Below are 22,225 nucleotides of genomic sequence, written 5' to 3'. Positions count from 1 at the left end.
CCTTGAGGGCAGGGACTACTTTTTGCCTCTTTTTGGATCCCCAGTGACTGACACATTAATAAATGCCAATTTATTGATTAATTGAGCTGGTTATCCAAAAGCTAATACAATTGTTAGCTGTGTGACTAGAGTCCAAAACACAGGAGGTAAGAACTCTATTTTCCTCTCTCTTGGTCAAAACACACCTGGAAGATTACCTTCAGCTTTAAAATGGGCACCCCATTTTAGGAAGGGTATTGATAAGCTAGAGTGTGTCCAGAGGAAGATGACCATGACAGTGAATTGACTGGAGACCGTGTCACATGTAATTCTGTTAAAGAAGATACTTAGCCTGTAGAGGAGAAAAAATGGAAGGGGAGTGGAGATGGTGGTTGCCTTCAAATATCCACTGTCTTAAGGGCTCTCACAAAGAAGACAGTTAGCCTGGCTCAGCTTGACCCCATAGGGTGGAACTAGAAGCAAATGGTGAATATTGTAGGAAAACCAGAACGTAAGGGGAAAAAACTCCCTACCATTTACAACTCTCCTAAAGCAGGATGGTCTGCTTTGGGGACTTGTGAGTGTCCCTCCCTTTGGCCAACAGCCGAATAAGCCCTTGGTAGGGATGTGGTGGAGAGCCTACTTGCTCCAGAATAGGTCCCACTAGATGACCAGCTCTGACATTTTGGGATCCTGTAAATTTTAGCTGGAGACAGTCTCTTTTCGGTAGATTTCTTCAAGCCCTATCTGCCAAGAACCCCATAGCTTTCCCATGAATATGTTAATTCCTCAGCCTGAGCACTACAGAGAGTCGATGTTCTGGAGCTGGCTTTTCCTCACCAATTTTTAATCTCCACGAAGATACCACAGTTTGTGAATGGGCAGCATTTTCTCTCTTTCATCTGCTGGTGTATCTTAGGCCTTTGTCTTCTAATTCCCCAAAGGACTGCACTGTGAAGCAATGTCATTGCCACACCACAAAAAAAAAAATTTCTGCATAATCATGTGAAGGCCTCTTATCTCGTACAACAGATGTGTTCCTGCAAAGTTATACACGTGCCTTATTTTGTTAAAGTGAATCCTAACTCTGATGCATGCTGGGCCATGGGCTTTGTAAAGGAACACAGAGATAACTCCTTTTGTGATGTCGACAATCACCCTCTAATTGGTTGGTTTCATAAGCTGGGATTTTGGTATATTGGATTTTCTTAAAATGGGGCACATAGACCCTAGTGCCTCTCTCTCTTCCTGACTGAAAGATAGCCTGAAAATCAATCACTGCTTCGGTATCCCTTAAAAAAAAGATCTTTTCAATTTGGAATTAAGTAGAGTAGCAAAGATGCCTATACCCTTTGACCGAGAGCATCCATTTACTTGAAATAGACACCCAAGAAGGTCCATGAGAAAACAAAAGGCCCAAATCTACCAACATGTTTATAGAAGCTGTTTTTTTTTTTTGTAAGAGTAGAGAAATGGAAAGGAAGTTGATGCGCATTGATTGGGGAATAGCTGAGTAATTGCAGTACGTGAATATCATGGAATATTGTTGAATTGTAGGAAATGATGAATATGGTAATTACAGAGAAGCCCAGAAAGATTGCAACCTGAGCAGAAACAGGAAACAATGTGACTGCAACAATGGAGCTGGAAAGGATAATGAGAAAACAACACAGTCTGAAGGCTGTGAAATTATAATGGCCAACACGGTGCTGGGAGAACAGACATCAGAAGGCATCTCCATGCCAGCCCACTCCTGGGCAGAGAGAGGGGACTGGGGCTGTAGAATATGGAGTGGTTGACATTATTGGTTAGTTTTACTGAACTGTACCGCCCCACCCCCCAACCTCTTTTTGTTCTTTGTTATAAGGTATGGCTTTCTGGGTTGGAAAGTACGGAGACATACTCGGAGCTGACATAAATATGAAAGATGACAATGCAAATGTATTTAAAAGCAAAATTTTTGTGTGACTGTGTTATATATACATACATATATGTGTCTATACATACAAACATATATGTGTGTGTATGCTTTTATGATCTAAGGAGGTTTTTACATTAGTAAAATTGAATTTAATTGAACCAAACAATTCAGGCAGCTTCCTGCAGGCATCCATCCTTTGCCAAAGTGGAGCTCGCAGTGGGGCATCATCCATTTGTTTTCCTGCCTGAGATAATGTGCAGGACTGGAAAGCTCAAGCCAAGGAAAAGCTTCAGCCCAAATGGCTTTCAGAAGAACCTTGAAGATGTTAAATGTGAGGCCTGTGATGGGTACAGGCAGATTAAATCCCCACAGCCCAGCCTCCTTTCCTCTGCCCCCAGGGCCTGTCTCCAAGAAATGCTTAGCCCGGTCCTGACTCATTACCCCTTCAAGGGGGGAGGCATTTTTTTTTAAAGTTTATTCAGAACATGACTCAGGGTTATCTGAGTGAATTCTGTCTGTGTTCTGATTAATCCACTCTTGTCTTCAGAGGATGGAGGGAGAAAGGGGAGAGAAAGCCAGGGCAGCAAATAAACATTCTTATGATCCTCAAAGATCATGGACCTAAGAACGGGAAGGGACCTCCAAGGCCATCCAAGCTAACTCTCTCCTTTGACTGATGAAGAAACTGAGGCCTGGAGGAAGTGAAATCACCTGTCCAAGATCACCCAGGTCAAATGGTTGAGAGGTCACCTCCAAAAGTCATCTAGCCCGACCCACAGCTGAATGAGAAGCCCCTGCACAGAATGGCTATCCACCCCCTTGACCAAAGACTGATAGAGAGGAAGGAGCTCCCTACCTCCCATGGTAGCCCACTGCACGCTGGGGGAAGTTTCTCATTGTTGGGAGGTTCTTTTTATTCAAAGCTTCAATCTGCCTCTTTGTCAGTTGTAAGCTCTGTCCCTGATTGTGCCCTCTGGGGCATATAATAGGACAAGTCTAGAATTTCCTCCACAGGACAGCTGCTCAAATACTAGAACACCGCTGTCCTGTCTTCTCCTGACCCAAGACTTCTTTTCTCCAGGAGCAACCTTCCCAGTTCCTCCAACTGATCCTCATATGGGCTGGACTCAAGGTCCAGCCTGGTTACTTTCCTTTGGCCAATCTCTATATTATGAGGTTTCTTCCCCAAATTTGGCACCTGAGGCTGAACACAATGCACCAGATGTGGTCTGACCAGCTCCAGGGCCACGCCTGATCCTTCAATTCCTCCTGTTTGCTTCTATTAGGAAGGTAGGTGCAGTGATTGAGTGCTGGGCCTGGAGTCACGAGGACCCAAGGTCAAATCCCACCTCAGACACTTCCTAGATGTGTGACCCTGAGCAAGTCACTTTCAGGGTCCCAGTTTCCTCATCTGTAAAGTGGGCATAATTATAGAAAGTATCTCTTAGGGTGTTTGTGAGGATTAAATAATTAAACGAATTAAATTCATTAAATGATTAAATGTTAATATGTAACATACTTTGTTGCTTAGCCCTTTTCAGTTGTGCTCGACTCTCTGTGACCTCATTTGGGACTTTCTGGGAAAAGATACTCGAGTGGTTTGCCATTTCCTTCTCTAGCTCATTTTACAGATGAGGAAACTGAGATAAACAGGGTGAAGTGACTTGCCCAGGGTCACACAGCTAGGAATCGTCTGAGGCCAGATTTGAACTCATGAAACTGATTCTTCCTGACTTCAGGCCCAGTGCTCTGTGCACTATGGTGCCTCCAAGCTGCCCCTCCTTTGAATATTACCTTCCACTTACCCCATATATATCTTCTGCATATGTAATTGATTTCTTGTTATCTCCTCCTTGAGGGCAGAGACTCTTTTGTCTTGCTTTGCATCCCCAATTAAGCAGCCTCTAAATGTCTAAGGCAGGATTTGAACATGGGAAAATCTGTATAAGGAAAGGATCTTGAAAGTAAAGCCCAAGGACCTGGGTTCAAAGGTCTCACTGCCTGAGGCAGATTTAGGCTTCAGTAAGGAAAAGATGCCTGACAATCAGAGTCTTTGAAACGTGGAACCGAGCTGCCTTGGGAAGGAGTGAGTTCTCTGTCAGTAGGGATCTCCAAGCAGAGGCTGGAAAGCCACTCTTGGGAATGTTGTAGAGTCTTGTTCAAGGGCAAGTGGGATGCATTGTCCTCAACTCTCTTCCATCTCTTGCCATGGGCGTTGGCAAGAGCAAAGGACAAACAACAGCAATGAACTTTACCCAGAGGCAAATGTTGGCTCCTTATTCAAAATTTGGGCACTAGGTGTCAGGAAGACTCATCCTCACGAGTTCAAATGTGGCCTCAGACACTTACTAGCTATGTGACCCTGGGCAAGTCACTCAACCCTGTTTGCCTCAGTTTCCTCATCTGTAAAATGAGCTGGAAAAGGAAATGGCAAACCACTCGAGTATCTTTGCCAAGAAAACTCCAAAGAGGGCCACAAAGAGTTAGGCATGACTAAACAACAATCTTAGAAGGAAGGCTGGGAGTGGGGGGGCAGTGCGGGGGAGTTGGAAAAGGCCTCTTAAAGAAGATGGATTTGGGGCTGAGTCTTGAAGAAGCCAGGGAAGTAAGGAGGTATAATTCCAGGCATGGGGGGACATCCAAGAGGAAATCTCCCAGACCATTTGGTGAGTTCCCTCTGGAAGACTCATGGAAAGGCATGGACAAGCGTCATGCAGAGTAGGTAGGGAGTGAGGAGCTGAAATCTGCATTGGAAGGGATGATACCCACATGGATGAGATTTTGTGTTCACTGAAGTTTCCAAGTGAGTGGTCCCTTTGTTTAAGACTGTTATAGTTCCGAGGCTGCAGACTTGAAGCATGGCCTGAATTATAGCACTTTGGTGGGTTCAAGATCTCGACTCATGAAGGCGGGATGTCAAATGAGACAATGCAGGTAAAAACAATTTTCATTTCTATATCACCTACTATATGCCAGCACTGTGCTAAGTGTACTTACAATTAATTATCTCCTTTGAGCCCCACAACTCTGAGAAGTAGGTGTTATTATGACCACCCATTTTACAGATGAGGAAACTAAGGCAAACAGAGATGATACAACTCGCCCAGGGTCACACAGCTAGGAAAGTGTCAGAGGGTGAGTTTGAACTCAGGTCTTCTTGATTCCAGGCCCAGCGCCCTGGCCACTGTGCCACCTAGCTGCCAACCTCGGAGTTTCCCCTTGGCAAGCCAAGAATGGCTATACAGCCTGAGGCAAAAGTGTGTCTCTGGGATTCAGGTGTCACTGAGCAGGTCACTACTCCAACCTTCACTACAGAGACTTGGCAAAGGGTAGCATCTTCTATCATCTTCACAAGAGTACAGGGGAGAGGGGAAGAGGGACTACTTTCTCGTGGAGGCGTCTGGGGAAAGGGCAGGCTTGGTCATTTGGAAAAAAAAGCTGCATCTGTGGAGAGGATGTGATGGATACCAAATTAATAATGACAGCCCAACTGGAGGAGGCCCCTCCTTGACTGGAGGTCCCTCTCCAGTTACTGGTCTGCCCTTTAGCAGGGTGAGGACCTTTTCTGCATTTCTGGCCAAGCCTGAAGTCATGCAATAGTGGACGGGGGAGGATGGCTAGATTCAGGGCAGGCTTCCTCCTTTCAAGTCTGTGTCTCTAGTCCATAGGAGGAGGGAGTAGAGGTGGGCTGCCTATCAGCAGATCCTGGCCCAGGGCCATCCCACGGAGCCTGCAAGCTCCTTTGGGTTTCTTATTTCCCAGAAGAACACATCAAAGCCTTTAGCTCTAATTTAAATGCTACCCACCCTCGGCCTCTTTTTAAGCCAGGTAGGGATCCTGAGTCCCTAAACCTTTCAAAAGAAAGGCCGATGGCTTAGAGAAGGGGGGAGGGCTTTTACTGTCATCCTTTTTTCCAAAGCGGCCAAACAAAGTAGAGATAAAACCAGAGTCTTCATCTGTCTCATGCAGCTAATCCCGAAAACAGATTTTTTTCCCTTAAAATGTCAGTCAGTAAGGTAGAAAAGCAGCATTTTTAAAAATGTCTCAAGGGTTATATACTAAACTCTAGCACCAGTCGGTCTTGTTCTTGGTTTGATACCAAGTTAGAATGACAAGGATGGGGAAGTTTTAGGATTGTAAGCTCCTTGAGGGCAGGGGCTGTCTTTTTCCTCTTTTTGTATCCCCAGTGCTGAGCCTAATGTCTGACACAGAGCAGGTGCTTAATAATTGTTTCTTAATTGATGATGACACAGCTGGATTCAATCAATGACCAATAAGCATTTATTAAGTGCTAACTACGTTCCAAGCACTGTGCTGGAAATACAAAGACAAAAGCAACACAGTCTTGTCCTCATAGAGCTTCCATTCTAGCTGGAAGGGCTTATTGGCCCCTTGATTTTACAGGTGAAGGGACTGAGGCCCAGAAAGGTAAAATAACCCTCTGAGGGGACACACACCGTAAATAGCAGAACAAGGATTCGGACCCAGATCCTCTAACTAAATCTAACACTTTTTAGGAAGAGTTCCAAGGTTTAGGAGAATCAGTCAATCAACAAACATTTATTAAGCACCTATTTGCCAGGCACTGTGCCAAGCTCTGGGGACACAAAGACACTTGTCAAATTGATGACAGCCTGGGCAAACCTATAATTGCCCAAGGGTAACTCAGAGTCTACAACGGAGGGGGGGGGGCTTGCCCTAAGGTTCAGGGCAGGCCAGACACCTTGGGAAGGTTGATTTCAATGGACATCTGACCTAATCTCTACTCTAATACTTGAAGTGAAGGATATAAAACTCTGTTCTTGAAAGCATATGGAACATATACATATATACACACACAGATATATACACATAACACGTGTATACATAACAATGCACATATACACATAATATATGTTGTTGTTCAATTGTTTGTAGTCATTGTGACTCTTCATGACCCCATTTGGGGTTTTCTTGGCAAAGATATTGGAATGGTTTGCCATTTCCTTCTCCAGCTCATTTTACAGATGAGGAAACTGAGGCAAACAGAAGTTAAGTGATTTGCCCAGAGTCACACAGCTAGGATGCATCTGAGGCCACATTTGAACTCAGATCCTCTTGACTCTAGGTCTAGTGCCACCTAGCTGCTTCAGCTGACAGCTTCCCAGCTGACCTCTCTGCCTCCAGTCTTTCCCCTTTCCAAACCATCCTCTGTCCTGCCACTTAAGTGACATTTATAAAACAAACATCTGACCATGCCACCTCCTTGACTCAACATTTTCAACGGCTCCCTATTGCCTCTAAGCTAAAATACAAAATCCTCACTTAAAACTTTCTGTTCTCTCCCACTTGCCTTTCCACTCTTATTTCATAGTATCCTTCCTCAGGCCCATCTGTTTCCATCAACGGGCAGATGAGCTGGCCCTTGTACATGACCCTCTATCTCTTCCTTCTGCTTAAGATGGTCCCTGTGTCTGGAATACCTTCCTTCCTCATCTCTGCTCATTGGAATCCTTAGCTTCTTTCTAGGCATGTATGTGAAGCCTATTCTGATATCTAACATGCCCCCATTACCTTGTAGCTACTTTGCATATATTTCATATCTACTTAAATCTATATATGCTGTTTCATCCTATAGAGTATAAGCTTCTGGAGGGAGGGATTATTTCATGTTTGTATTTGCATCCTCCATATTCCTAGCACAGGTACACAGTAGGCACTTACTAGATGCTTTTTTGATTCTCTGACATTCCCCCCCCCATACACACACACACTCCCTGAAGTTATTAGGACTCTCCATCTTGAAATCACTTTGTATAAACTGCATATTTATTTATTCATGTATACTTTGTATCCCCTTCCTTCCTTCCAGTAGAATTTTAGCTCCTTGAGGGCAGGGGTTATTTAATTTTTGTCATTTTATTCCCAGGGCTTAACTTGGTGCTTGGCACATAGTAGGAGCTTAATAGGATTGGAGATCTGTAAGTGGAAGGGAACATAAACACCACAAAGTATAAACTCCTCATTTTACAGAAGAAGAAACTGAGGCCCAGGGACCTTGACTTGCCCAAGGTCACACAGATAGTAAATGTTGGAGGCAGGATTTGAACCTCCATCCTCTGACCAGAAAAATGCTGGTTTCATTGAATTGAACCAGAGCCTGACCTCCATTCCCAGTCCTCATCTTTCAACCTCCTCTGGGATGGCTTTCAAGCCTCTTCCTTGGGGAGGAGGAGACATAATCCATGGTTCAATGAGTCCCAGACAGTCAGATGAGATTCCACTGGCTTTTTCCTGGTACAGGGTGTCTCACCCCGCTTCACGGGTACAGAGGCTTCTCTCAGACAAGCTAAGTAAGAAACTTTTACAAGCTGATAAATTAAATCTTGTTTACCAAGCTGTCTTCTCCCCATCAGCTAAAGCCATAACTGTAAATTGCATGCCTATGCTTGCCTCAGAGATGCACTCAGATAATCAGACAGCCGCCATGGCCTTAATAGGGGCTGATGAAGAGCAGGAGTGAATTTCCAAAGGGTTAAGGAAACACAGAGGGGGCTTTTAGTCTTCTGTGTCTGCCTGGGTGAGCAACAGGATGGGGGTGGGGTGGGGGTGGGAACAGGGGAGGCCATCCCCCCTCCCCCGCTCACCTCTCCCACAAAATCATACACAGACAGCAGCACCTGAATTCCTGTTGTTATCCTATAGCACTCTGAGTCATTGTCTTGTCTCCCCTCTTAGACGGTGAGCTCACTGAGGACAGGGCCATCTTTTTTTTTCTCTTTTTCTATCTAGAACACATTGAAAAGTGCTTTGAATGTACATAATTTCATCTGAGTCCAACAAATGCCCTGTATAGAGTAGCTATAATTTGCCCCATCTTGTAGGTGTGGTAGTAAGAAAACAAAACAAAACAAAAAAACACCTCATATTCGTGAGGTCTTTTGGAGATCTGTTGAATCCAATGCAATGTAATGCAATTCAATGTGAGATCAAAAAGATCTAGATTTTGCTCCAAAGGCTTGCCCCTTGGAAAGACAGCAGAAGCAGTGGGGTACAGAGTAATGAGTACTGACTTTGGAGTCAGAGGGTCTGGGTTCAAATCCTTCATCTGTCATTTATAACCTTTGTGACCTTGGTCAAATTATTTCCCTTCTCTGGGCCTCAGTTTCCTCATTTGTAAAAGCAGGAGGTTGGGCTGGATGACCTCTGAGGTCCTTTTTAGCTCTAAGTAGGATCACAGATTTAGAGCTAGGACTCAGAGATCATCCATCTTAACCTTTATATTTTACAGACAGGGAAACTGAGGTCTGTGAAGGTAAAATGATTTGTCTAAGGTCACACAGATGGCAGGCATCAGAAGTGAAATTTGAACCCAGATTCTCCCACCCAGAACCAGTGCTCTTTTCACTGTTTCTCTCCAGCTGGGTAGCCTGTTGGAAAGAGTACTTCATTTGAGATCAGATCTGGGTTCAAATGTTGGCTCTGCCATTTCCTACCTGGATGTCTTTAAGAAAGTTCTTCTCTGGGCCTGTTTCCTCATCTGTAAAATGGGGCTCATAATAGCACCTAGATGCCAGGGTTGATGTGAGGATCAAATGTGATAATATTTATAAGTACTTAGCATGATGCTTGGTACAGAGTAGGCACTATATAAATGCTTGTTCCCTTCCCCTCCCTTCCCTTAACTCTTGGGAGATCCTAAGCAAGATGGCGCCAGCCCCTACTGTACCTGTGAGAGGCTATGCCGCAGCTTGGCATCCAACAGATACAAGAGGAACCCCAGATCCTTGGGGTCTTTTCCAGCCAGGGGCTGCAAATTATGAATGGCAGCTTCAGTGTCTCTCTTCTTCAACTGGAGGAATCCCAGACGGGCCTGGGCAGGCTCAGACCTGGGAGTAGGGCCAAGGACTTCTTGTAGGTGTTCAAGAGCCTTTTCATAGTGACCTGTTTGAGGGGAAATATAGAAATAAAGGTCAGAAGGACTGCTGTACCATTCATGGCAAACTCAGCAACAAGAAGATAGATCAGCTTTAAATTTGGAGTCAGAAATTTGGGTTCAAATCCTCACTCCACTGCTAGGTGACCTCCAGCAAATCACTTAACTTCTACAGCCTCAGTTTACTCATCTGTAGAATGGGGGTTGGATCAGGCAGCTTCTCAGATCCATCCTAGCTCTAAATCTAGGTATTCATCATATGATAACAGTAACAATTGCCATGTTGACACATTTTACATATTACTTTTAAGATGCTTTAAGGTCTGCAAAGCTCTTTATGTGTTATCTCATTTGACCACGTGCATGTTATCCCATTGGATGACAGACATAATCTCATCTGATCTCCAAAACAATACCCTGAGATAAAAATTACAAGCATAATTATTGCTATTTTATAGATGAGGAAACTGAGGCTCAGATGGTGTCAGCAACTTGTCCAGAGTTATATAGCTAGTTAAGTGTTTGACATTTGAACCCAGGTCTTCTCAACTCCATTCAAGGGATTTCCTCTCTCCAACGTAAACTGACTAACAGATTTATTACTATATTGTATATATTGGAAAACTGTCTCAAAATAATGTGTCCTTCACCCTCAGCTGCACCTAGTACTCTATCTCTACTTTTCTTATGCACTTATCCCTTTCTGGTTTTGTCTTTTCCCCCTTTGAGTAGTTATTTTGTCTCTCCTGCTAGACTGTGAGCTCTCTGAGAGTAGAGGACATCTTTTTTTTCTCTTTTCCTTCTAGTATACAGTGTAATGTGCTTTGAATGTACATGATTTCATTTGAGTCTCACAACAGTCCTGGGCAACGCAGCTATAACTTGCCCTATTTTATACATGTGGCATTCAGGAAAAACAAATTTTTTCAAAAAAACCTAATTTTTTGGGTCTCTTTGAGATCTGTTGAATTCAATGCAAGGCAATTCAATGTCCACTATGTTTCCCAAGAATCAACACGGAGAATAAAATGAGGGACTTGAGATCAGGGAGAGAAGACTGGAGGGAGACATCATAGCTGCTTTCAAGTACCTACTGGTTGTCACATAGAAGAGGGATTAGTCTTGTTCTTCTTGGCCCCCAGAGACCAGGACCAGAAGCAATGGGTACAGAGACACAGTGTTGGGTTGCAGGTCAGGGCAAACTTCCTAACAATGACAGCCATCCAGAAGAGAACTGAGAGGTGGTGAGCTCACTCCTTGAAGGTCTTCAAGCAGAGCCAAAATGAGGACCCAGAGCTCCTGATGCTCAGTCCATGGATCATTCCTCTGTACTCTGCTGCCCCTGGTTTCACCTTTCAAGTTTTGTCAAAGGGAAATGCCTCCTACTTAGATCCCACCAGGATCTTCCCTTCCCAAAGTCTGCTGGTCCAAGTCTCTTCAGGCTCTTGCCTCTGAGAGTGGACATTTCTGCTCGCACCCATTGCATCAGCTCTGCTGGACTTTGCCATCTGTCAGTTAGTCAATAAACATTTATTAAGCACCTACTCTGTGCCAGGCACTGTTCTAAGTGCTAGGGATACAAACAGGGGTAAAAGACCATCCCTGACCTCAAGGAGTTTCCAATCTAATAGAGGAGATAACATGCAAACAAATAAATACAAACAAGCTATATCCAGGCTAAATGGGAAATAATTAACAGGAAGATAGCACTGGCATTAAGGGTAGTTAAAGAAAGCATCCTGTAGAAGATGGGATTTTAGCTGGGACTTTAGCTGCCTGCTGCTTCACCCTAACAACCACTGCACATGTCTCTCCACCCTGTAACTGACCTCTCCTTTGTGGGATGTAGCCCACAATTAGAATGTGATCTCTTTGAGAGCAGGGACTCTCTGGTTTGTCCATTATATTCTTAGCACTTAGCATGATGCTTGGCACACAGTAAGCACTTAATAAATGCTTTTCCATCCCATGCCATTCCACATAGAACACTGATAACAAATTCCCCAGGAAAGCATCATTCTCACCTGTCAAAATCAAAACATCAGCAAGAAGGATGCGCCAGCTAGAGTTTGTGGCGTCTATTTTAACGAGCGCTTCCCCGATGGCCAGCAGTTTCTCGAAGGTCTCTTCCCTAGGAAGGCTCCTGTCTGAAGCCAGCTGGTTCAGACCAGCTCTGCAGTGGGAGTAGAGGCCTTGAGTGATGAAGACCTGGGCTTCTTGCTTCAGTGACAAGATCTCGGGGACCACTCCCGCCATGTCCAGGGTAAGAGCAGAAACAATGTTGTCCACTGCTTCCTATGATGACAATCAACAGTGAGGAGTTAGTCACAGGGTTGGGGAGCTCATGCTTGGGCCCCAAATTCTCCCTCCCAGAAAGTTGTGGAATATTGGTAGAATTTCTGCTTTCATTCGTATTCTCGGTGCTTATACAATGCCTGGCACACATCAAGCACTTAATAAATGCTTGTTTACTTGACTTGATATGTATATATGAGGCAGTTAGGTGGCACTGTGGATAGCTTGGCCACCATATTACACTTGACACAGTACTTCAAGATTCACCCAATGTCTTTTTGCTCAACAGTCCCACAAGTCTAGAGGTGTGAGAGCTGTGAGCGCTGTTATCTTCACTGTACAGAAAAGAAAATAGAAGCATAGAGAAGTACACAGACTTGTCCAAAGTCACACAGTGACAAGCATTTATTAAATTCTTACTATGTATTAGACACTGTGCTATGTACTAGGGATACAAAGAGAGGCAAAAGTCAATCCCTTCCTTGAAGGAGTGCACTTTGTAATGGGATGGACCATGTAATGTTCAAATAAGATGTATACTGGGTAAATTGGAGGTAATCTCAGAGATTAACATTCAGAGCTTCAGGGGCCAAGACTGATATTTTCCTTTTATGCCATGCTTGTCTCTACTTCAGAACCAGCCATCATTCATCCATCCCTACTTAGGTATTTTGTTCCCAAATTTGTCAGAGCCTGCTTTCTCCTACTCGGCCATGGCTAGTAATCCATCTCTAAATAAAACATCCATTCTGTGGCATTCCTGACCAAACAAGATTATCTTTAAATAATGAGTTTCTATAGGAAGGATTCCTGCCCTAGGTGATATGGGGAGAGGGTAGAAATATAAGAAACGATCTCTGTCCCATATGAGGTTGTGGGGATCTAATTGTTCTGGTGAAGAATAGTTACATTACCGGCTTTCAGTCTCATCTGACTCTTTTTGTCCACATTTGGGGTTTTCTTGGCAGAGATACTGGTGTGGTTTGCCATTTCCTTCTCCAGCTCATTTTAAAGATAAGGGAACTGAGGCAAACAAGGTTAAGTGACTTGCCTAGGGTCACACAGCTAGTCAGCGTCAGAGGCCATAGTTCAACTGGAGTCTTCCTGACTCCAGGCCCAACGTTCTATCCATTGTGCTACCTAGCTGATCTGTAGTCTCCTGTTAAGTATCTGCAATGAAGATCCCATCTATTTCACCTAACAATAGCAACAATAGCAATAATAATGGTAATAGCTAATTTTTATATGGTGATTTAAGACTTAGAAAATGCTTTACACATGCCTGGCCTTGACCCCTGAAATGAAAAACAAGATTTCCCAAAAACCTTGGGAACAAAAGCAACTTACCTTGGAGAGAGGAGACAGATAATCCTGCCAAACACAGGGATGACCAGGGTTCTAAATATTCTATTCTTAACCTTATTTTTATTGTTTCCCTCCTCTCTTCCATAGAACTTCAACTGCTAACTGAATCAGGAAACCAAAAAAGCTGCATGAAGGGCCTGCTTTTATTTAGAGAGTAGTCAGGTTGGGAAGCCACACACACTGACTTTTTTGCTGATAAACATATTTCTTTCTGCCAGAAAAGGGCAGTTGGTTGGAAGTGCAAATAGGAAACCATATGGTCCTGAAGTAGGATACCAGTCTTGTCCTGCCCTGAAATATCACATCACTTCACATCATGTCATGCCATGTCACATGACATGACATGACATGACATCCCATCTCATCCCATCTCTTCTTGAGCCCATGGAAATGGGAGGTGAAGATGAATAACATATCATCTCTGTCCTCAAAGAGCCTATGGTCAAACTGGAGGAACAGGATACAGATAGTGATAGCTGCAATATACAGAAAACCAAAACAGGAGATGTGAGCTCAAATGAGAGTCTTTTTATGATTCTTTGGAAGGGAGTGGGGAACTCTCAGCTCTTTACTTTGGGTCTTCTTCCAAAGAGAAGCAAGGAGGTGGAGAGGATTTCTTTTTAGCTACTTTCCCCTATTCCCAAACTTATCACCAAGAGTAGAAACCAACTTTCCTTCCTTCCTTCCTTCCTTCCTTCCTTCCTTCCTTCCTTCCTTCCTTCCTTCCTTCCTTCTTCCTTCCTTCCCTCCTTCCTTCTTCCTTCCTTCCTTCCTTCCTTCCTTCCTTCCTTCCTTCCTTCCTTCCTTCCTTCCTTCCTTCCTTCCTTCCTTCCTCCTTCCTTCCTTCCTTCCTTCTTCCTTCCTTTTCCTTCCTTCCTTCCTTCCTCCTTCCCTCCTTCCCTCCTTCCCTCCTTCCCTCCTTCCCTCCTTCCCTCCTTCCCTCCCTCCTTCCTTCCCTCCTTCCCTCCTTCCTTCCCTCTTTCCCTCCTTCCTTCCCTTCCTTCCTTCCTTCCTTCCCTCCTTCCTTCCTTCCTTCCTTCCTTCCTTCCTTCCTTCCTTCCTTCCTTCCTTCCCTCCTTCCTCCTTCCCTCCTCCCTTCCCCTCCTTCCCTCCTTCCCTCCTTCCCTCCTTCCCTCCTTCCCTCCTTCCTTCCTTCCTTCCTTCCTTCCTTCCTTCCTTCCTTCCCTCCTTCCTTCCTTCCCTCCTTCCCTCCTTCCCTCCTTCCTTCCCTCCCTCCTTCCCTCCCTCCTTCCTTCCCTCCTTCCCTCCCTCCTTCCTTCCCTCCTTCCCTCCTTCCTTCCCTCCTTCCCTCCTTCCTTCCTTCCTTCCTTCCTTCCTTCCTTCCTTCCTTCCTTCCTTCCTTCCTTCCTTCCTTCCTTCCTTCCTTCCTTCCTTCCTTCCTTCCTTCCTTCCTTCTCCTTCCTTCCTTCCTTCCTTCCTTCCTTCCTTCCTTCCTTCTTTCCTTCCTTCCTTCCTTCCTTCTTTCCATTGGTAGATTACAGCCTCTATGCTCTTTGTGGCCCCATTTCTGTAGATAATTGAGGACTGATCTTACAATAGGTAAAACACATTTTGTTCATCAGTTAAAATTTTCCAAAATTCCAAAGATCTTTTTATTCATTTCTGGGGAGACTAAGACATAAACTCTATTTAAGCAGTTTTTGGAAATTTCCCAGAGGTACTTCTGTGTGAGGGCAAAATAAATCAAAGAAATCTGAATGGGGGGGCTGCCCTTGAGATAGGACAACCTGAAATATTGGGACACTGGTTGCATCTAAGTCCCCTATGATCCTATGATCTCTGAGGTCCTTTTCTGCTCTAAAAAACTATAATCAATCTATTCACTGAACGGTGTCTTCAAAATGAGGAGCTTCCCTCATGTATTTAAGCTATTTGTTCACAGACCATTAATTGCTTGGTGGGGAGGAAATAAAGGCTCAAACAGCTCTGATGCCAGAATATGAACCATTAGGAAAACAGGACTCAATTATGACAATCTGGTTTGTATTCAAATTTTTAGTAAATTTTTTTAGAGGTTGAAGTCTTCCATAAATTTAAACAGCCCATTTTGATCTTTGGTCAGAGAAGGCCAAGCTTTAGGGTACATCCTGCCCAGTCCAAAGAACTTTGATCCTAATTATCCAAGGAATGAAGAAGTTATCTTTGTAGGTCTTTCCCTAGCTGCCTGCCACCCAAAGCTCCTTACTTCCCCACGGATAGTCATACCTTCTGCTGATTCAGAACCAGATGCATAAATGCCCGACCACATAGAGCCTGCACATTGGTAGGGTCAGTCCTGAGAATAGTGTTGAAGTCATAAATGGCTGTTTTCTTCTGGCCTAGGTGGCCATAGCATCGGGCCCTGGCCAGGAGGGATTCCCTGGCCTGGCTTCCTGGAGAAGAGAAGAGAAAGACAGATTAGACTACACTATGCACTGGAAACTGTCCATCAATGGGAAGTGGCTGAACAAATTACTATATATGAATGCAATAGAACAGAATATTATAGTGTTATAAGAAATTGTGGGGGTAGGTAGGTCACACAGTGGATAGAGCACCAGCCCTGCAGTCAGGAGGACGTGAGTTCAAATCCGGCCTCAGACCAAACACTTCACATTTACTAGCTCTGTGACCCTGGGCAAGTCACTTAACCTCAATTGCCTAAGAAAATAAAATAAAATAGAATAAAAAGAAATTATGAAGGTGAAGTTTTGGAGAAGTTTGGGAAGAATTGTATGAACTGATGCAGAATAGAATGAGCAGAATCAGGAGACCAATTTATACAATAACAACAAAATAGATTTAAGAACTTTGATCAGCACAAGGACCAATCATGATTCTAGAAGCCTGATGATAAAACATGCTACCTGCCTCCTGAAAGAGAGGGATGATTCAGGGAGAAGAACAGAAGATACGTTTTTGGTATAATTAACAAGGAAATGTATTTTGTTTACCTAGGTGTATTTGCTATGAGAGTTTTATGATTTTTTTCTGTTTCAAGAGGGTCACAGTTAGAGAGAAAGAGATGTTAAAAATAGGCCACCTTTCCCTTTCTATCTCACACACTGCCCCACCCCCCCAAGAAAAGAAAGAGAACAAAAGGAAGGCCAAAAAGGAATCACAGACAGGAGAGCTTTGAAAATTACATGATGAATTTATTCAATACTTTAAAATAAAATCAAGCTCTACAGAATAGAGATTTCTTGTCTTGTGTAAGAGGCTTTCCTTCTGTTCTAAATGCTCTGTTTATTTGGTGTTTGCAAAATTCAGAATTTAAAAATAAGGGAACAAAAAACAGGCCAGAGTTGATCCAATGCCTACTAAGAGAATTATGGATTCGTAGGTCTAGATGGGGAAGGGAACTCTGCTAACCTTTGCTTGAAGTTTTCCAATGAGACAGCCCATTTCACTTTGGGAGCACTCTAATGGTTAGGAAACTTGTTCTGTTCTGTTAAGTCCTAGCTCTTCCCTCTGGGGCCAAACAGAACAAAGCTAGTCCCTCTTTCAACGTGGCAGCCCATCCTATCCTTCCTGAGCCCTCTCTTCAGCTTCCTGACTCCAAGTCTAGCATTCTGTCCACCACAGGGAGGACATGAATTGTTGGAGAGAGTAGGCAGGGAAGGTACCTATCCAGACAGAACATCAGCAAAGATATGGAGGGAGGGATAAGCCAGGTAAGTATGAGAAAGAACAGAAATGAAGCCTCAGTCTTCTCTAGACTACTTCTTCCTCTACCAAAGGGACCCACATCACCCTTCATCAACCCATTAACAAACTAATGAGTATTTATAAAGTACCTACTCTATGCGAAACCCTGTGGTAGGGATACAGATACAAAAGCAAAGTCAATTCCTGCCCTCAAGGAGCTTACATTTTATTGGTATTCATAATTGGATGTGTCAGATACACCATCCACAATACTCTCAAGTGTCCCCTGAACCAGATTAAAATATAAATGGGAAATATTTAACAAAATAGATAAAAATCCAACAAAATATAGATAAGATTTTAAAACTAAGTTAATATACACAGAGGGATTTTTATGTACACTTTAGTGAGCCTTGTTCCTATTTGAGTTTGAGACTGATCTTCATAATGGCCAGCCCACTTCTCTATTTCTCCATACCACCTGACTCTATTTCCAGAAATGAGAATTCCTATTTGTCTATGGCCTCATTGGCTAATTTTTTGTTCAGTCATTTTTCAGTCATGTCTGACTCTCTGTGACCCCATTTGGGGTTTTCTTGGCAAAGATACTGGAGTGGTTGACCATTTCCTTCTCCAGCTCATTTACAGATATGAAAACTGAGGCAAACAAGGTGAAGTGACTTGCCCAAGGTCACACAGCTAGTAAGTGTTTGAGGCCAGATTTGAACTCAGGAAGATGAGTGTTCCTGGCTCCAGGCCTGGTGCTCCATCCACCATGCCCCCCTTACTCACCTATGATAATCTTTAAATCTTGAATTCTGTGGTTCTGAGACCCATAGGACACATTTGTAGCAGACCATCTCTGGGCTTCATCTCCTCTCCCAACACCCTTGTCCTGACCTTTTCCACAAATTTCCCATACCCCAGAATTATTTTTTCCTTATTATATTCAGCTGGAAACTGTCCTACGAACAACTAGTATCTCCCTGCCTCTGCTATGAGATCATAGGATCATTGATTAAGGGTAGGAAGGAACCTTAGAGGCCATGAGTCCAAGACCTTCATTTTGCAGATGAGGAAACTGAGGTGCAGAGAGGTTAAATGAATTGCCCAGGGTCACCTAGCTAGTACTTATCTGAAGTAGCATTTAAACCCAGGTTCTCCCTGACTTTATCTCTTGTTCCCTATGAAAAATCAATCAGACGCAACCCTGAGTTAATTTAACTTATGATGGGAGTCCAGATGATGAGATGGTTGCTATGAGTTTGGAAGATTGCATGGTCCCTGGGGAGAAGGTAGAATTCACTGGGGGAAGAAGAGGAATCATATGGGCTATTTCTGAGCTACTTTGATTTCTGTATGTGTTTTCCATACTTTTGGTGTGCACCCAGGGAATTATAGTAAATTACTTTCTAAAGGCGAACCTTTATTAAATACACAGTCCTGAAGAATACTGTTTTTATTCACCAAGCTAAAGAAACAAACAGTTAACTAAATTTTAAGCATAATTTATATAAAGCAGCAATTTATGCATCAAAATGAAAGTAATTAACTAATTAATGCACAAAGCTACCCTCTTTTTGAAGGCATTAGCATGCACCTGGGCATAACAAGCACAATTTACATGCACACCTATGTTTGACATCCATTATAGTTTTCAGTGCTTGTATGGGAACTGGAGATCTTGTTACTTACATCTAATATAAGCTATAGTCGAGATTTCCCAGGATGACCTATGAGTGGGGGTAAAAACAAGCCACAGGCATATAATTTAGGGGCTATCTACAAGATAGGAGCCAATCTCTTTAAACCCAAAGCCTGGGATAGTGGGTTACATCAGAAACCTCCTCCAAGTTCCATTACTACTAGTGAAGACTGACACACCGTCCATTATGTAGGTTATCACCGTCTTTTTTTTTAGTTTAATTCACAGAAGGCATCAGGCATGATTGCAGTTAATCTGGCAGGCAGAAAGGAAGGAAATAAGGAAGGAAGGAAGGAAGGAGGGAAGGAAGGAAGGAAGGAAGGAAGGAAGGAAGGAAGGAAGGAAGGAAGGAAGGAGGGAAGGAAGGAAGAGGAGGGATGAATAAAGGGAAGGGATAAGGAAGAGTGAGGGGAATGAAGGAAAGGAGGGAAGAAGAAGGAGGGAGGGAGAGAGGAAAGAAGGAGGGAAGGAAGGAAGGAAGGAAGGAAAGAAGGAAGAAAGAAAGAAAGAAAGAGGAGGGATGAAGAAAGGGAAGGGATAAGGAAGAGTGAGAGGAATGAAGGAAAGGAGGGAAGAAGGAGGGAGGGAGAGAGGAAAGAAGGAAGGAAGGAAGGAAGGAAGAGGAAGGAAGGAAGGAAGGAAGGAAGGAAAAAGTTGGTAGGAAAGGAAAAGAAGGGGAGGGAGGGAGGAAGGAAGGTAGGGCATGGTTTTGAATTCCAGAAATTCAGAAACATGACTGAGAGGGGAATTGAGCCAGACTTCCTTGGACCCCTCCATGAAATGGGGGCTTCAGGAGGAACTCACTAATGGGAGAAGCGGGTGGGTGGGCCTCACAGAGGAACATTCCAGGATGAGCAGGCTGCAGGGATGATGGACTATTCAAAGGCAAAGCATGTTACTTACTTGAGAGAATGGCTAATTTGAAATGGTAACAAGAATAAATTGTATTATACAATCACACACACACACACACACACACACACACAAACACATACACACATGTTTAAAAATGCAGTTCTAAGGTATTGAAGCCAAAAATTACAAACTTGGACCATAAAGTTACCTAGTAAAGTTCTTACCTGCTTTGATGAATAAAAATGTTTTGTAATTAGAATAGCCAGTGTTCACATGCAAGTAAGTAAATTGTTTTAAAGCTCTGGAAAAATGCATCTGTTAAATAGGTTAGAGATTTCCACTGAAATTATTGGCATTAGTGAAATATTTGGTAAAACTTTTGCCTCCAAGACAGCAAACAAAGTAAACTTTCACCCAGCTTTATTACTAGAAACAAATTAGAGGGTTCTAAGTTAATGAATTGTGCTGTAAGCATTCCCCTTGATCGTGTTCACTATGCACCCTGGCAAAGACATTTTTTATGTATTCATTTTAAATTATTATTGATTTTTGGCTTTGTTTTTATATCACCTTCATTTCAAATCCCTCTCTCCCCTGTCCCCTACCCAGAGAAGAATTTTTTACCAACCAAGTATAAGAAAGAGAAAATGTGTCTCAATAAAATTAACCTGACACATCACCCAAGTCTGATGGTACCTGTATTGTGCACGTGTAGTCCCCAACCTCTGCAAGAAAGAGAGAGGATGCATGCATTTTGTCCTCTCTTCTTTGGGAAAAAGCTTGGCCATCACAATGTCAATGTTCATGCTCAGTGGGTATTTTTACCTCTTTGTTATTGTTATTGGGATTTCCATTGTCATAGTCACTGTATATATTGTTTTCTTTGTCTTTCTTATTTCTCTCTGCATCAGCTAATGTAAATTTTCTAACACTTCTCTGTGTTCTTAATATCCATCATTTCTCATGGAATGATGAATATACACAGTTTGTTTAGCCATTCTCAATTCTGTGGACATCCACTTATCTCTAGTTTTTTTTTTTTCAGGAAAAGTGCTATTATGAATATTTTGGTAGATGTAGGGGCCTTCTTTCTGTCTTTGATCTCCTTGGTGTATCTACACCTAGACAGTAGGATTTCTGAGTCAAGGGATATAATAATAACAACAATATTTTTTTCTGTTGTGTCTGACTCTTTGTGACCCCAATTGGGATTTTCTTTGCAAAGATAACTGGAGTAGTTTGCCATTTCCTTCTCCAGCTCATATGACAGATGAGAAAACTGAAGCAAACAAGGTAAAGTGACTTGGCCAGAGTCACACAGCTAGTAAATGTCTGAGGTTGGATTTGAACTTAGGAAGATGAGTCTTTGACTTCAGGCCTGTTACTCTATCCACTATGGCTCCATTTAGCGGCCTATGTTTAATGATAGTTCTCTGGCTTAAGGGAATCCCTCTAGGGAGGATGTAGGGATCACCTATTGACCCTTGCTCTCTACACCCGGACTCACAGTGCCATTCTCCGCTAGCCATGAACAGGTTAAGTCCATATCCTAGGTCCAAGTTTTAAGGGAAGGCTTGTGGGCCCTCCAGGGATTATCGGAAAACAACTTGTTAATGAGTTTGGGTGTCAAGAATAATAGGTAAACCAATGAGAATCAGTTCAGTACCAAGTTTTATTGGCAAACAACAGGTAAGAGAGGGAGAAGGGGACCCAGCATACAACTCAGAGACACATACAACTCAAACTCAATTAAGGTTTCTGCTATGTTGGGGAGGACGGAGACATGGGTCCCTTGAGCTGGGACATTGTACTCCAATGGGAGCATGATGCTTCTGCAGGAAGAGAGGGCGGGTGCCAAGTGCTTTTCAGGAAGTGGAATATGTATACACTGATTTTGGGTGGCCACCTGGAGCTGGCCTAACTGCATGTCAGGGATTGGGGTACACAGGATTTTGGGGGGTACACAGGTGCAGGGAAAAAAAACAAGTTGTTGGAAAGATCTTACTTTTTGACATGCACACACTAACCTCAAAAATATTATAGCCAAGACTTTTACATGGGTAGATTCTATAAGCTCACAGTCCCTCTTAAGGGGAGACTAATGATGACCTGATGACCACCAGGGCTATTCTTATAGCAGTGGTTTCAATGCATTGATTCCACCACCTTCAGCTCCCCTTAAGAGGAGACTGTCATGGTCACCAGGACCAATCTTTGACTGAGCCTTATTAATCCTGGTTGAGAATCATCTTGGTGATTAAGGCACATTCATAGCATTCTTTGCTTCCAAGTGTGGAACCTAGCAGCTCAGAGAGCTGGGCCTGGCATGCCTCAATAGACATAGGGCAGGGCTTTGATTCAGGAAGTCTTGGATAACAAATCTTCCTAGCTGTATGACCCTGGGGGGTTGCTTTATTTCTACCAACCTCAGTTTATTCATCTGTAAACAGGGCCAATAGTTTCTTTAATATCTGCCTCACAAGGTTGTTACGTATGTACAGCTCTTTACCAACCTGAAAACACCACAGAAATTCTGGCTATT

At 43.3% G+C, this 22,225-nt stretch overlaps 1 protein-coding gene across 1 annotated transcript in view; it reads right to left on the bottom strand.

Moving 5' to 3' along the window:
* Positions 1–22,225, bottom strand: part of TTC34 (tetratricopeptide repeat domain 34) — a 62,595-nt gene that overhangs the window by 11,800 nt on the left and 28,570 nt on the right. Inside the window, exons 5-7 of the mRNA XM_020975651.2 lie at positions 15,702–15,868; positions 11,840–12,110; positions 9,609–9,823 (exon numbers count right to left, since the gene is read on the bottom strand). Coding sequence (XP_020831310.1) covers positions 9,609–9,823; positions 11,840–12,110; positions 15,702–15,868 — 653 coding nt within the window. The remainder of the gene's footprint in view (positions 1–9,608; positions 9,824–11,839; positions 12,111–15,701; positions 15,869–22,225) is intronic.

This window comes from Phascolarctos cinereus, unplaced genomic scaffold, assembly GCF_003287225.1.
Source record: "Phascolarctos cinereus isolate Bilbo 61053 unplaced genomic scaffold, phaCin_HiC Scaffold_726;HRSCAF=1367, whole genome shotgun sequence".
NCBI lineage: Eukaryota > Metazoa > Chordata > Mammalia > Diprotodontia > Phascolarctidae > Phascolarctos > Phascolarctos cinereus.
Note: the sequence above shows the minus strand (reverse complement) of the source record. Positions and strands in the feature narration are given on the sequence as shown.